The 15,735-nt window shown below is 42.8% G+C and overlaps 1 protein-coding gene across 2 annotated transcripts in view; it reads left to right on the forward strand.

Annotated features, from left to right (window-relative positions):
• ARHGEF28 (Rho guanine nucleotide exchange factor 28) overlaps window positions 1–15,735 on the forward strand; it is a 148,311-nt gene that overhangs the window by 109,043 nt on the left and 23,533 nt on the right. For both annotated transcript variants that reach the window (XM_081212475.1, XM_081212476.1), the window contains exons 34-35: window positions 1,761–2,243; window positions 3,578–3,878. In XM_081212475.1, the coding sequence (XP_081068601.1) occupies window positions 1,761–2,243; window positions 3,578–3,878 (784 nt within the window). The remainder of the gene's footprint in view (window positions 1–1,760; window positions 2,244–3,577; window positions 3,879–15,735) is intronic.

Below are 15,735 nucleotides of genomic sequence, written 5' to 3' on the forward strand. Positions count from 1 at the left end.
CCAATGTCCTGTGCCCACTTAATCATAGCCGATTTAACTGTTTCGTCTTGTGTATTCCACTTCAGCAGCAAATTATACATTCTTGATAAATTCTTAGTATTGGGTTCTAACAATTCAGTTTCTAATTTTGATTTCTCCACCTGGAAGCCAATTTTCCTGTCTTGTTTATACACCTCCATTATTTGATAATAATAGAGCCAGTCTCGTACTTTAGGTTTCAATTTCTCATGACTCTGTAATTTCAATTTATCTCCTTCTTGTTCCAAGATTTCCCAATACTTTGGCCACTCGGCCTCCATATTGAGCTTTTTTAATGCCTTAGCCTCCAAGGGTGACAACCATCTAGGGGTTTTGTTTTCCAACAAGTCTTTGTATCTTATCCAAACATTATACAATGCTTTTCTGACAATATGATTTTTAAAGGCCCTATGCACTTTGATTTTGTCATACCATAGATATGCATGCCAACCAAACGCATTATTAAAACCTTCTAAATCCAAAATGTCTGTATTCTCAAGGAGCATCCACTCTTTCAGCCAGCAAAACGCTGCTGCTTCATAGTACAATTTTAAGTCCATAGTACAATTTTAAGTCCATAGTACAATTTTAAGGCCGGACTGAAGTCACCACTTCCACCACACTTCTCAGTGTTTGTCTTTACTCTTACATAAATCCGGGTCTAACACAGGAGTGGCTGGTGAAGAGGGGGAACCACAGCACACCTGTGCACTACCAGAAGCAGCATCGCTGCCATGTATCGGGGGGTGCAAGGTGATGGGGAGGTTGGTGCTATGTGTGCACACTGGCAGAAGCCTAGTTTGGCCCTGTGGATGTGCCTGCACAGTGCTGACCTCCCTGCCACTTCACTTTCCCTCTCCTCTCCAGTTAAGCAGCCGTGACACCACAGCCGGGAGGTCAGGCACATGGAAGTTCCCCTGCCTTCCCCCCACACCTGAGCTAGCAGGGCATATATCCATTTGATAGCTATATCATTGTTCCGGCTCCCCTTGGAAGAGGCACACAAACTCAAGAGGCTGATTCTTTCTCCAAGCTTTAATGTTCAAATTAGTACAATACATTTGCAAAACAAAGGCGCAGCCAGCAATACACATCTCTATACACAAGGATACAGCAGGTGAGATGGGTTTTCAAGTGAAGACGCTGATCCAACAGGGATATGCCCGGTGTATCCCTGTTGTAAAGGAACGAGGCGGGCACAATTTAGCCAGAAAGCGGTTCTGTTTCTTAGCAAGCAACCTGACGCGCTTGAAGTCTGGACCATCTGTTCACACCTCTTGATATCTGTGGGATGCAGGTGATGGGAGAAGTGTCCCTGTCTTCTGAGAGGTGGAGGGGTCAAGCACAACAACCTTCTTTGGACAGACAGGGATAGACTCTGCATCTGACTCCAAAGGTGGGGAGGGTGAAGCAGGAGGCACAGTGGGAGCTTCAGAGCCAGACCCTAACAGATGCGCAGAGGGATGTAGGGCCCCGGTGACTGATGGAGTGTGAGAACAGGTTGAGGGAAATTCACCCCCATTTGGATCCTCCCCAGAATCGACAGTATCAAGTGCCCCTGGATCAGGCAGTGACCTCCCAAGCCCTCTGGAGCCTTTCCTAGGGTCCCCACCCCCAGCTGTGGTCAACCCATGACATTGATTGCACCTGTCCACTGGGAGTAAGGTTTTAAATGATGTCCCTTCCATTTGCACCTTGAAGTCTAATGGAAACTGATGCTATGTTTGTCTTTTGGGGAAAAGGCAGCCGTAACCATCCAGGACAGCCACATTGAGATCCATAAGCTGCTCCTGCAGGAACACGAAAGGTCCAGCTGGAGTCCCAGCTTCCGTAGCACCTCCCTCCCGGAGCAAGAAAAGCACCGGAACTTCAAACCCAAAGAGGAACTCGCGAATATCCAGAAGCTGCAGCACCAGTTCCAGCAAGAGCAGCAGCGCTGGCACCGCGAGTGTGAGCAGCGGCAGCAAGAACACGAGGCGAGAGAGACCTGCTTGCTGGAGAAGGAGAAAGAGTGCCTGAACCGAGAGGAGCTGCTTTGCAAAAACCAGGGAGAGCTGGACATCCAGCTGCAGGATTACCAGCAGAACCTGGAGAGGCTCAGGGAGAGCCAGAGGATGGTGGGGAAGGAGAGGGACACAGTCAGGCTGCAGCAGAAGATCTTGCGTCACTGGAAGCACAGCCGCCAGAGCAGTCTGCCTGCAGTGATCTCCCCAGGGAACAATGAGGTATGCATCTTCTCCAGAAGAACATTACTTGGGCTATCTAGCACTTTCCCTAGTTGCCTAGCGTACATTAGCTTAGGGATCATCACCAAAGCCCTTTGAGGGAGGACAGTTTCATTGTCCCTGCATTGCAGAGGGGATGCTGAGGCTGAGAGAGAGCCATGTGCCTCTGAACCAACCTAGCGAGTTCATGGCTGAGGTGAGGTGTGAACAGGGACTACTCCTCTTTCAGCTTATTCTCTCCACTACTGCATTTGCCCCACTTACTGTATATTGTTTAGGGCAGCCTTGGCCAACCCAGTGTCCTCCTGATATTTTTGGACCCAAATACAGGCTGAGGCTGATAGATATTGTTGTCCAAAACATCTGGGGGGCACCAGGTTGGTGAAAGCTAGTTTATGTCATGAACCACCCTGTGAAATTTAGTAAATAAATAAAATAGTGAAACAGGAAATCACAAAAGGATATTGGGGAAGTACTAATGGCTGAAATGACTGATTCGAGGCCAAGGCCTTTTTGCAACATCCCTACATCTATGCAAGTGTGGCGTTCGTACGGAGCCCCCGGTCGTCTCACGGATATTGACCCGTACACCACTAATCTACCACCAACCAGGTCCTCCCCGGTAAAATCACTTCAGTCTCAGTCAGGTTCTCAAGGTAATAAAGAAGAGTGCATTTTATTTCAGACACAAACAAACTTTTACAGCATTCCAAACGTCGTTACTCTTTACTTTCTTAGTCCTATTTTCCTCTCTCTATCTCTTCTACCTCCCCTCACTCAAGAACCCACTGCCCTGTCTCTCTATTTCCAACTGCCTGCCAACTGCTTCTCCAACTGCCTTTCCCAACCAGCCAACCCACTAAAACCAACTAACTACCCACCAACAACTCTAACAAACCTCGGGGTAAGCCTTTTATACACGTGTAGGCTCCGCCTCCAGCTTTCCTATTGGTCTACATTTTTAACCCTTTCTTTCCCCCCTGTACAGACAGGCTCTAAACGAATGGGCAAACACCACAGCAAGTATGAGTAGTACCATTCTGACAGGCCTTGCTGTTTAGAGAAGAGAGGGTGATGGGGAGCAACCAGAGAACAATCCTAAACATGTCAATGCAGAAGTAGGCTTCCCACAGAAATAGGTTATATTTTCTCTTGCACCATGTAAACTTTGCTTCTCTCTGATTCTCTTCCTGGAAGCAGATGGATAAGACTGGTTTTTCTTATGAATCTTTGCTCTTGGGGGAAGCTGGTTGATGATACCAAGGAGTGTATCGTCAGAGGATAGGATAGAGCTTTGAGTTGCTTAGATTTCCCTTTTTATTTTCTTTGCACAGATCATGGGGCACAACCAGTCGGACTGTTTTTGTGGTGAGAATTCAGTCTTCCTAAATGAAGCCATAGTACAGATGTCATTAAACCGCCTCAACAGATCAAACTCATCTCTAGTTTACCAGGACAGTGTGCGTGGCGTGAACCTGCCAAATTCAGATTTAACAAGGACTCCTGAAAACCAGGTCAAGCTCAACATGGACATTTCTTCTCAGCAAGCATTCATGGGTGATCCCTCAAAATCCAGTAGACTCTGCCATCATACTCTCTCCTTCGGCGCAGGTCACACAGATGCTTGTAACAATTGTAAGTGATCATTTAATTAGCTATATCTGGTGAGCGAAATTAGGCAAAAAGCCGTATTCTAAATGTTCTGTGGTCTGGCGCAGATTGAAAAATCCTGAGACTCCCTACTTAACCTACTTATGTTGAGCTTCTGCCTATTATGGCTGCTGAGAGAAGCATGAACTCAGGACTCCTTTCACCCAAAGTGAGAAATATACTAAGGACCAGCACTTGACGGTCCTTGTAGGGCAATGCTTGGCCCCTGGATTCAGAGGGTGGGTGGGGTGGGTGTTGCAATGTAATTTAATAGCAGGCTGCTTTGAAGGTGTGAGGTTGTAGCTGTGTGTAGGGCAGCGTTTCACATGAACTTCAAGCTCCCATCCAATTTAAGAAGTTGCTGTTCGTGAGTAAAAGGGAGAAAACCGTTTGATATGCATAAGAAGAATTCGGATTGTGACTGTGGAGTGCTTAAAGAAAAGTAAATTAGTTGTTGACTTCATGGCAAATTGTTGTTTTTGGTACAGAAACTTTATGAAGGGCCTTGGGGCAAGTTTCTACAACTGCAAAGTGGAATACTAGATATTACATGCTTTGCTGAAAAGGCATGTCAGTCAAATTAAGAGCAGGACAGAAAACGAGTGAAAGGAGATTACATTCATGCTAGGCTAATCATTGTCTTCTCTTGTGCAGATAAATTAACAACCAATTTGGATAATTAGAAAAAGGAAGGAAATGAAAGCTTATATCAATGTGCCTTGAAAACAGAATAAGTTCTATTCAATTGACATGTCTGGCTGGATGCTCAGTGCAGTAACCAGATATTTAGCTGAAGACACGGGCTGAAAATGAAGCATAGGCATAGTTAAAAACATAATGGAAATTGGTACTTTTAGATTGCCAAATGAACAACTTTAACATTTATTGGTATTCAGCATCTTGCTATGGTGTTTGAACTGAAAGCTTAAGAAAGAGAGTTTATTGTGAAGTATGGGTTTTATAAATGCTTTATGGAAATATTTATGTAGTATAAACTAGATTTTCAGAATTACATAAACACAGTGTTGCAATGCCTAAGGAGCTCTCCATGTGTTGGTTGTGCAGCTTTCTGAAGCTGAGTTGAGTTCTGCAGTGCTGAAAGGGGATGGAAGCTATTTAAATAGGGCTACCCTTAACAGAAGAATTCAAACAGAATTCATACATTTTGTTTCCTAAAACTGAATAAGGCAATTTAGGCTGAAAGAGAGCTCTGTCCCCATGTAGGCATCTTTTCAAACAGGACATCTAATTCCTTGTAGACTTCCTTTAAAAAATGTATGCTACTAAATCCATGTATAGCAGCGTGTCTCCCAGTATCCCGTGACATGCTTTTTCTTTCTTTTCTTTTTTAAAAATAATTTTTATTGATTTTAACATATAAATTATAAAATGTACCACAAAACTTATCACTTATACAATCTTTTTAGACTTCCATCAGCACCTCTGATGATCCACCATTTTAACCACTTCTTATGCATTTCTTAACTTTATATTGCCTTTACATCTCTTAACAAATCATCCTTCCCCTTCTCCATTTTTGCAATACTTCCAATAATACTCCTCACAAAACTTCTTGCAAATCAACAAACGTTGTCTGCTCTTCACAAATACTTTTCAAATAGTCTGTAAATTTACTCCAGTCTTCCATGAATTTCTGGTCCCGCCGATTTCAAATCCTTCCTGTTAGTTTACTGTGACATGCTTTTCCATTTCTGGGATTGTGCAGTGTGTCCTCTGCTGCATTTTTCCTGTATCTCCCAGTGCTGCTGCCCTAGAACAACAAAAAGTGGGGGGAAAGATTCTGGGATGCACTTTCAAACAGGGAAATGGACTTGCAAGACAAGGTTATGTCAGTCCCAGCCCAGAAACTTTGCAAGCCATAGGATTGTGGTTACGCCGGCAGTTCTGTGGTTGGGGTGGCATGTAGCTGCTGCGGCAAAGCAAAACTGTACAAGCCAGTTGTGCATTGCTGCACAGCTAATGTTAACATGATCCCACCTTTTCCAGCCAATGTGGTGCAGCTTAAAGCAGCTTTCCTCAACCCACGTGCTCTCCAGATATTTTGGACTACATCAACCCAGACCATTTGCCATGCTTTCTGGGGCTTATGCATATTTTAGTCCAAAACATCCGGAGTTGTACCCAACAAAGTTGTCCCCATTAGCACCAGGATATCTGCCTACACAATGTATCCTCTCGTCTCCTTGCTCCCCCGTAATCTGTTCTGGGGGGTACCCAGAGCCGATTGGGGAATATATGAAGACAGCAGGGAGAAGGTCCCATTGCACAGGCAGAATTCCTTGCACTGACAGGACAACATTGTTTTATGCAGCGCCTGGCAGTATGTCTTTCTGTCTATGCATTTAATTGAACAGTACAAAAATTTGCAGGTAAACGTGCTGTCTAAAGAGCAGGTGTTCGTGCTGCCCATACACAGATAGAGCACTGTGGAAGCATCTCTGTATTATTTATTGGTGATGGTAAATCTGAGCCACGTCTCAGACCTCAGAATACAATGTTTCATGTTCAGCCGTAATAAAGCATCAGTTGCAGGATTTTTAGTGGAAACGAATCGGGGGGAACATCTCTTGGAGAATAACATCCCTGTTTGTTTAAGACAGATGGCAAATTGAATTAAGTCATATGTCATTTCAGTCCCAGTGTGCAGAAACATTATAGTCACATGCACTGGGAATATTTCAACCAGCAAAACTATTTCTATAGGGTGTTAATTTGTAGTGGATCCCACTTTTCATGCTAATCCTCATTGAAAATCCTTCCTTCAGTCCTTCAGGTTAGCCTCAGTGGATGAAGCAATATTATGCAGCTTTTATCATTATGGTACTGAACGACATGTTAGCTGCATAGACTTGGCTTATGTAAATAGAGGATTTCCTGTGCAATTTTAACCTTCCATTTTCTAAAGACTTTTAAAACTTTATTTTTTTTAAAAAAAAGGAACTAAGAAAGAAAGTTAAACTAGTATCTTGTTTCTCTTGGAGGGAAAGGGGCTGAATGATCATATTGTGGTTTTTGAAATGCTTTCTGGCCTCTTTACCATAGCAGCCCATTAGGTGTTTGCAAAATGTATGACTTATTGATGTGGTATGAACTATTAACTTTTTTATAAAAAACAGCACAATGAGACAAAGCTGCCTCAAGTGCATTTGCAACAGCAGTTTCAATGATGTCAGTATTTCAGAGGGAATCATTAATTGCCCTTTAGTCTGAAGAGACAAAGGTAACCCTATATTTTAATGTATTACAACCATGTACATTTGTTAAGATCACATTATATAAAAGAGCCATGTGGGCGCGCATAGAAATTATTCATTTCTATGCTCAGCTTTTCTTACATTGCAGATTTTAGTCTACATATTTTAAAAAATCACCCAGAAAAATAAGAATCATGTGAACTTAACTTATCCCTTCCTTTCACACTGCTGGGTTTTATTAAATTACGGGTGAATCGATTGGCATGCTTGATATATCTGGTTGTATTATAATCTTCAACAAAAGTAACACAACCAAGATGAAGGATTTTATTCTGTGATCATTTCAGAACTGTTCTTTGTCACAGAACTAATAAAACTAGGCTGTGGCATGATCTACTTAATCAGCTGTGTTTTGTAGAAGGTTCACAGCACAGGAAAAAGGCATGCATAGTTCTAGAGAATTTACTAAAAAACGCCCCTCCCCCCTAAAATTCCTAGGTTAACTTTACACAGCAAATTCTCTAATCTTGATAACTAGTTCCTGAGCATGTAAATTGAGAGTACAGTGGTACCTTGGTTTATGAACTTAATCCGTCCCAGAGGTCTGTTCTTAACAAAAATGTTCTTAAACCAAGGTGCACTTTCCCATAGAAAGTAATGCAAAATGGATTAATCTGTTCCAGACTTTTAAAAAGAACCCCTAAAATAGCAATTTGACATGAATACTATCTAACGAGACCATTGATCCATAAAATGAAAGCAATAATCAATGTACTGTACTATAAAATAAATAGAACAGTATAGTAGATGATAAAAATGAAAATTAATTTTTTTTCTTACCTGCACTGATGATAGTCATTGTTTGGATGGGGTGCTTTTATCCATTTCCGCAGTCACACAATCAATCAATCAATCAATCAATCAATCAGTAGCTGACTTGGGATCCACACAGATTCCTCCCCCGATGCGGAAAATGCTCCCTAGAGCATGTTCCTCCCGCAGCAGCATGGGGGGGGGGAGTTGCGCTCCCGCAAACCAGCTGGTTTGTGGGTACGCAGCTTCCCTCCCTTGCAGCTGTGGGAAACGCCGTGATGACCCCTTCTCCGCTGCCGGACAACAAAAGTGTGGCACTCAAAACAGAGGTGCACCCCTGGAGTACGTTCGGATTCCAAAAAAAGTTCGCAAACCAGAGCACCTTCTTCCAGTTTTGAAGTGTTCATATTCCAAATCGTTCATGAACTAGGCTGTTTGTAGACCAAGGTACCACTGCAGATACATCAGGGTAGATATGAAAGTTCTTTGGCACTGCATCTGTGTCGTAGACCATCACTTAAATTTCCAAACGCGTATGTGCAAAATAGCCCTTACTTATTGGACAATGCCACAGGTAAAGCTGTACTTTTTTTGTAATATGAAAGTTACATAACTCAAGGGTGTGATTACCATTATTTTTTTGGTTTTTAAGGTTAAACTTGCTGCACTATTTTGAATATTACGGACAGACAATCCCCAGTGTCCTGTGTTGCTGGGCAATTCCTCCACTTATTTCATCTTTTCTGAGTCCCTTATACAAAGTGTTATGAAGTGTCAGTTGGCACTGAGGTCTCTAGTCCAATGCTAAATAATGAATACCTTCTGAGCCTACAGAATATGCCTGCTAGGTTTCATTGATAATGCCAGTGAAAGTTATTGCACCTTACAAAAGTGGCTCTGAATATTCCCAGCACTGGGATTTCAATTGCTGTTTTTCTTGCGTGTAAACTCAAAACAGAAATTGAGTGGTATTTGTATGTAGGTGGCTGGCTCTAGGCCCTAGATGACCAATTGCCTGAGAACCTCTATTACGTAACTGTTGAAAACAATGGGTGAAATATTGAGCGGGGGTTTTTTTTGCCATGTCTTCAATAAAATTTGATAAGGACTCAGTTTGCCGGTTGGCCTGTTCTAGATCTTTCTGTTTCTGCTTTAACCACCCGATTGCCATTTTGTCTTTTAGTTAATCGTTTTAAACATAAAAAGCTTCACGATCAGTGAAAATAAGACTCATCTTATGGGAAAGCTAGAGAGAATGCCGGAAGCAAGCTGTAAAAATGCAAATGGTTGGGATAGAAAGATATGGTGGAAACTGGTTTCTCAGATATTACACCTTTTAATGGGAGTAGTATCCATAGGTTTCTTTTAATAGTTTATCAAAGTTTTATGCACACTTCATAATGCACTTTAGAACTTGGAACAGATATACGGTGAATAAATAATTCATCCTAATGGCTGGGGAAACCCTTTGTGGACTATGAAATTTTAGAAAATAGCAAGTAGGCACAATATAATAATAAAACCATGATACTTAGTCACAAAATGTACTTAGCTCGTTTTTTAAAAAATGCCATTCAGTTTCAATTATTTATGTTAGTATTTTAGGATATTCCAGGAAATGTCCTATTGTTTTCAGTATACAATAAGGAACTTGGGTGCAATCCTGTTGACTTCAGTGCATTTTACTATTTGGCTGGAGTCCTGAAAAGCCTTATTTTATGACAGCCACACTGACCTCAATAACCCACTCTGGAGTGCTTTGAGGACCATAGGGTTGAGTGTTCCCCTCATTAAACTTAGAACACTTTTATTGTCACTTCTGAGAAAGTTGTACTATTGCTGACATTTGGGGTATATATGTGTGTCTTAACATTTATGAGTTACTCCCATACTCGGAGACACCCAACATAATTTTTCACTAAAATAATAAAATCCATATAAAAACATAAAAAAACAGGAGCAGCACAAACAAACATGCCATAAAAATGGTACAAAATACCATCACTAAAAATGGCTGGCTACAAAAAGACTCAGTGTTAAACAGCCAGCCATTCAATAAATAAGTAGTGAAAACAGTAGTGAAAAATTAGCATTTATAAAACCTGGACCAATACCAGCAGCAACCATATCACAACCTCGACCTGAAATCTTCCCTGGGTGGCTCCTGACCTGATGATCTCTTGCTTGTGAGCCTCCTGCTGGCCATTGACTGTGATGGAGTAATTGGAGACTCATGGAGATACTGGAATAATGGGATTTTGGTGTAAGCCAGCAATTCTGCATTTTTACAAACTTTGGGCTGTATCAAATATTAGTTCTGCAAGGAATATTGAAATCGGCTTCATTAATTTTAGTGGGTCTACTTTGAGTAGAACTTAGTTAGATGTAACCCAGTGTGATTAAATCCTTTTAAACACTTTTAAAGCGACTTGGTCTGTCAGTCTATTAATTGTAGCTGTCACCTGATCAAATTTAGCCGCTTGTTCCTCAAATTTTGCCGCTTGTTCATCCGCTTTCTTATTTAATGCAGCCAGCTGATCCAATATTTCTTTAGAGACAGGGTCTAGCCCTCCTGCAGCCATATCACCAAAAGCTGGCTGTATGGATTGTCCTTCTTGCAGACCTGTCACAATTGGAACAGATGATCTACGTGGCTGCACAGGCAGCGTTGATTGCAACAGTTCAGTTTGTTTTGCTTTCTTGGCAGCCCTTGTTTTTGCTGTACCACTCATTCCACAGCTGTCCAAGTGTCAAGGTTAAATTGTAAATCCCATGGGAAAGGCAATTCAAAATGTAAACATCCAGACGTAAAAAATTCCAAAACAATCAGCAGTTCCCAGAGACTAATAATTCCACAATCCAGCAGGGGGAGCTCCCCAGAAATTAAAGAGAAGGATAAAGAATTTCCGCCATTAAGTTCCCAGAAAGAAAAGTTAGTTAAAATCCAAAACAGGGGGGGGGGGACCCTCTGAATTCACTTTTTAACTGCAGAGAATAAAAGTTCTTTCCAGAGGTGCATGCAACAGTTCCTTCTTTATAGGTTACAAAGTGGCCCAATATAACTTTACGCTTTATATACAGTTTCCACAATCTGATGTTACTTTATATCCAGACAGCCCGAGAGCTGGGTTTCGTAGCTTTATAATCCACAAAAGGTAGGAAGAGAAATCGCAGTCTCTAACCACTTATAATACAGATTTAGCTTTTCTTTCACCTTTAAACAATTAAATCCGAATTTGCAAGGTAAATTCCAACTTCTTTTAAACTCCTTTCAACGCTTCCGCTTTAATAAGTCTTTGCTCAGCACTTTAAACAGAGCCGGAAGACTGACTTCCTTTTTAGCGTCTCCCGCTTTCAGCCGAAATTCACAAATTTAAGTTCCAATAAGGTCTCAGATTTCTTACTCACGAGTATGTTGTTTCAAATCAGATGTTTCAAAGAAGAAAGGTCAGCGCTCAGCAGCAGCAGCCGCGCGGCTTCACTTCCGCGGAAAGAGCGATGGATTCACAGCACCGCTACCCCTTCCACGTTCCGGAGCCCCTTACGGGGTCCCTTCTGCGTTTCCGAGGTCGCTCCTGGTGCCCGCCGAACCCCACGGCCACGGGCTCACTCTACCCGTGGTTTTTCTGGATGGGTCGTCGCTGTGCCGCAGCGCACGACCCTTTTCCGCGGAGCCCCTCTTCAGCAGCTGAAGAGGACCGCCATTGCCGTTTCGCGCCGCCTCCGGAAGTCTGATTGTGGGGAGATTTCTAGATGGATTTGGCTGAATGCCCCCTTCAGGTCTTCCGTCTCAATGCCAGGAAGGGAGCGGTGGAGCAGACAGGGATGTTGCTGGGGGGTGGCATGTGTCTTCTCATGGCCCCTACTTGTTGTAAGATTTCCTATACAGATATAATGATGGAAGGCTAGCGGACTTATGTATATTGTTGGGAGAAACTATGGTCTAAGGGTTGTGTGTTACCACGGCAGTGATTTAGGTTCTACTACTGAGAAATAAAACCCAATCCTTTTCAGCTGCAGCAATGCCAGGCATGGACAGCTCTGCCATAAGCTGAGATACAGGGCAGTGTGAACAACATCTGTGGCTGCAGAGTTAGTCAACAGTTGTGATTTCAGATCAGGGGGTCAAGTTCTCTGTCTTCTTTATTTTTTCTGCTTTAATGCACAGGCTCAGAAAAGCTTATGTGCTGGGTATTGTGATCAGCAGGGCATCCCATGGCATGGAAAGCCATCCCCGCACCCTGTGATAGATGTATAGAGATACATTTAAACATTCCCTAGTTCATTCCTTTATTATTACTGTTATCCCTTATTGAAGCCCAGCTGTGTTTAATGAGCTGGAAATGAAGCAAGCCAATAAAACATGTGTTCATTGTTAGACGAATAGCAATTGGACCATGTGCATGCGTGTGATTGCACAGCCAAAACTTCAAAGCTTAATATAAAGGCAGTTTAATGGAAGGGGTCATACTTAATGAATTTGGGGAAGCAGGAAAAAGCCAGCTGGTGGGCAGTGTCCCATATGAAGGTGAGGCCAAAGGTGAGTCACGTCACAGCAGAGCAGGGTTTCAAGGAACACTTAAATTGCTCTTGCTGGTGTTCATTGTGCGGATGAAACACACGTTTTCTTTAAAAACCTATTTCCAAATTCCCCGAAGAGCCGTTTGTAATCTGCGCATTGCGGAAAGATTGGTTTGGGCCTAGGCTCTGGTAAATTTCTCTTTAACAATTGCTATGGGGTTTAATTGCAGGTCACCTCCAAATGTTAGCGGCATCAAAATCCACAGCAAGCATTGTATGGCAAACAGTGAGCTTCAAACATTACAGACTTACACAATGGATTTCTTTCTTTCTTTTCAAGGATCTTCTCTAGATCCTATAGAAAATATTCAACATTTGCATCTGGAATGCTGTCCAAATTCCATGCTCTCTAATCATCAAGTCACTCCACACTGTGCTAGGACTGTGTCCTTCCATTCAAAGAACATATAATTTATTTTCATTCATTTTTGATTGATTAATACACTCCCCTTTTCTAGCACACAGACGCACCTCTCCTCTCTCCCCCCTTGCAACTAGCCTGCCATAACTGTCCTGCAAGTAGTGGCAAAAAAGCAAAGGTGAAAACATATTTATCATTCCAACATGCTTTGGACCTTACTGGCCCCTTTTCAGGACAATTCAGGAAATAAAGATTTGACATTTAGATGTGCTGCCTTTTCTTTTCTCACACTACCTTAGGACGGCCTTGCCCCCAAAGCTTTTAGCTTGTATTTCTAATCCCTTTTGTGGGATTCCCATTTTTAGCTGCTTTTTGTTCTAGCTGCAGCAAGTCTCCCACCTGCCTCGCTCGCTTTTGTACGATTGTTAAGTTACTGAATCAGGATGGGGGCTGTTGTCATGGTAACGGCAAGAGGCAAGTTGCTTCCGATTCTCCGCAGAAATAATGGTCCCTACACAGCCTTAGGGCCAAACTGCACGTTGCGGGAGACATGGAATGACTTGAAAATTACACACCTGTTTTGCACTTTCTCCCCTCTCTCCTGTAATGTGTGGTTTCCCTCCCCCTCCCCCCTCCCCCCCGGCTCTTGCCCGTGATGTGATATCTTCACGCTGTGCATTTCCCAGGCCCTGCGCAACATCATTAGCTGCTGATGCTGCCAGAGGGCTTGACAGCGTGGTGGGTAAGCGAAGCCACATTTGTTAGGTAAAGAGAGTAGAACGTGACACAGGGAGGCTGTCACCTTGGGATTGCACATGGATTACAAGTATGTATGTTGAGTGCACATAAGGAGAATGAGATGGCGCCCCTATTCCTAAGACTGATCAGCACAACCTCCACAACTGAGAACTCTGCCAAAAGCAGAATTCCTTGATTGTGCTTACTGTATAGATGTCAGTTGCCCTTACGCAAATTATGCTGAATGCATTTAGGCTGGAAGCAGGGCCAGTAGATCAGTGCTGCTTCCCCACCACATATGCATGTTTGCAGTGCAGTGTAACATATGCGCATGACCAGTGCTGTTTTTCTAGAGAAAGAGGCACCGGAGCTCAGCATGAACGCCTCCCTTGTTCTCTTAGAATGGCAATGGTGCCCACCTGAGAGGTGCTGGAACTGAGCTGAAAAAACGCACACACTGTGGGTGACCCTAGTGTCTACTCCAATGTGCTGTTCGGCTGTTAGGTATAATAAGAGTTCCTAATGCAATATGGCCAGCAGAGGGAGAAAAACGTTCTGTCACTCACACGAGGCTAGAAGCTGACTGTGGAGGAGATGAAATGGGAGATGGGTTTTCAGGAATGCAGTGGGAATGGCAAGACTTGGATGCATTATTACTCACTTATTAACAATTTCTCATTAAAAAAGAACTTCATCTCCAGATGAGAAGCCACAGCTTGAAAAAAAACAACACAAAACTATCCAGCAATGTTCAGTTGCGTGATTAAAATAACAAGTTAACAGAGATTTGAAACCACATCAAAAGCCAATATTCCTTTATAAACAGTGATATTTTAATAGTTTCTTTAAAAACATTCCATCTGTTTAGCAGTGAAAGATTAAAATGGCAGATCATTGCCAGGCTTACAGCCAGTGGGAGCCCATTTATTTTTGTGCCAGCTAAAGACTTGGTCCAGAGACCTAGTTTTCTAAATAAATGGGAAGTAAAAAAGAAAGCAGCCATGATGCTTTTTTCAAAAGCATGCAATAAAACAGGGTCAAGCATGTCAGTCTTTGAATTCCACGTGGGTTATATCACTAAAGGCTACAGGTGGGGAGGGATCACTGAATGTGATCAGAGACTGAATGTGTCTCTGTAGCAATTAAATTCCATGCACATAGAAAACTAGTACAGTGGTACCTCAGGTTACATACGCTTCAGGTTACATACGCTTCAGGTTACAGACTCCGCTAACCCAGAAATAGTGCTTCAGGTTAAGAACTTTGCTTCAGGATGAGAACAGAAATCGTGCTCCGGCGGCGCAGCCACAGTAGGCCCCATTAGCTAAAGTGGTGCTTCAGGTTAAGAACAGTTTCAGGTTAAGTATGGACCTCCGGAACGAATTAAGTACTTAACCCAAGGTACCTCTGTATTTTATTTATTTATCAGAGATTTCTACAGTGCCCTTCACTAAAAATGGTTACAGGGCAGTTTACAAAAATAAGATAATATGAAATATAATACATTACAGTGGTACCTCGGGTTACATACGCTTCAGGTTACAGACGCTTCAGGTTACAGACTCCGCTAACCCAGAAATAGTACCTCGGGTTAAGAACTTTGCTTCAGGATGAGAACAGATATTGTACAGCGGCTGCGCAGCGGCGGCAGCGGGAGGCCCCATTAGCTAAAGTGGTGCTTCAGTTTAAGAACAGTTTCAGGTTAAGAACAGACCTCCAGAACGAATTACGTTCTTAACCCGAGGTACCACTGTATAAGCAAAATGTTTAAATAATTCTAATCATAGAGTTGCGAGTTGGAAGGGCCCTGAGGATCATCTAGTCCAACCCCCTGCAATGCGGGAATGTGCAGCTGTCCTACACAGTGATTGAACCTGAAACCTTGCCATTATCAGCACCAAGCTGCAGAAACATTATTAGCAGCATTAGTAAAAATGACGTATCTGACTCTAAAGTTAGGGCAAGGTGCACCTTTTTAAGAAGGCCATTCCACAGATGCAGAGCCACCACCAAAAAGGCTCATCCACATGACCCCATACTATGCATCTCATTAAATACAGTGACTGCCAGGAGAGTTTCCTCCACTGATCTTAATGCACAGGCAGGTTGACTCAGAGGAAGGCATGACAGTGGT

This window comes from Podarcis bocagei (assembly GCF_964188305.1).
Source record: "Podarcis bocagei genome assembly, chromosome: 11".
NCBI lineage: Eukaryota > Metazoa > Chordata > Lepidosauria > Squamata > Lacertidae > Podarcis > Podarcis bocagei.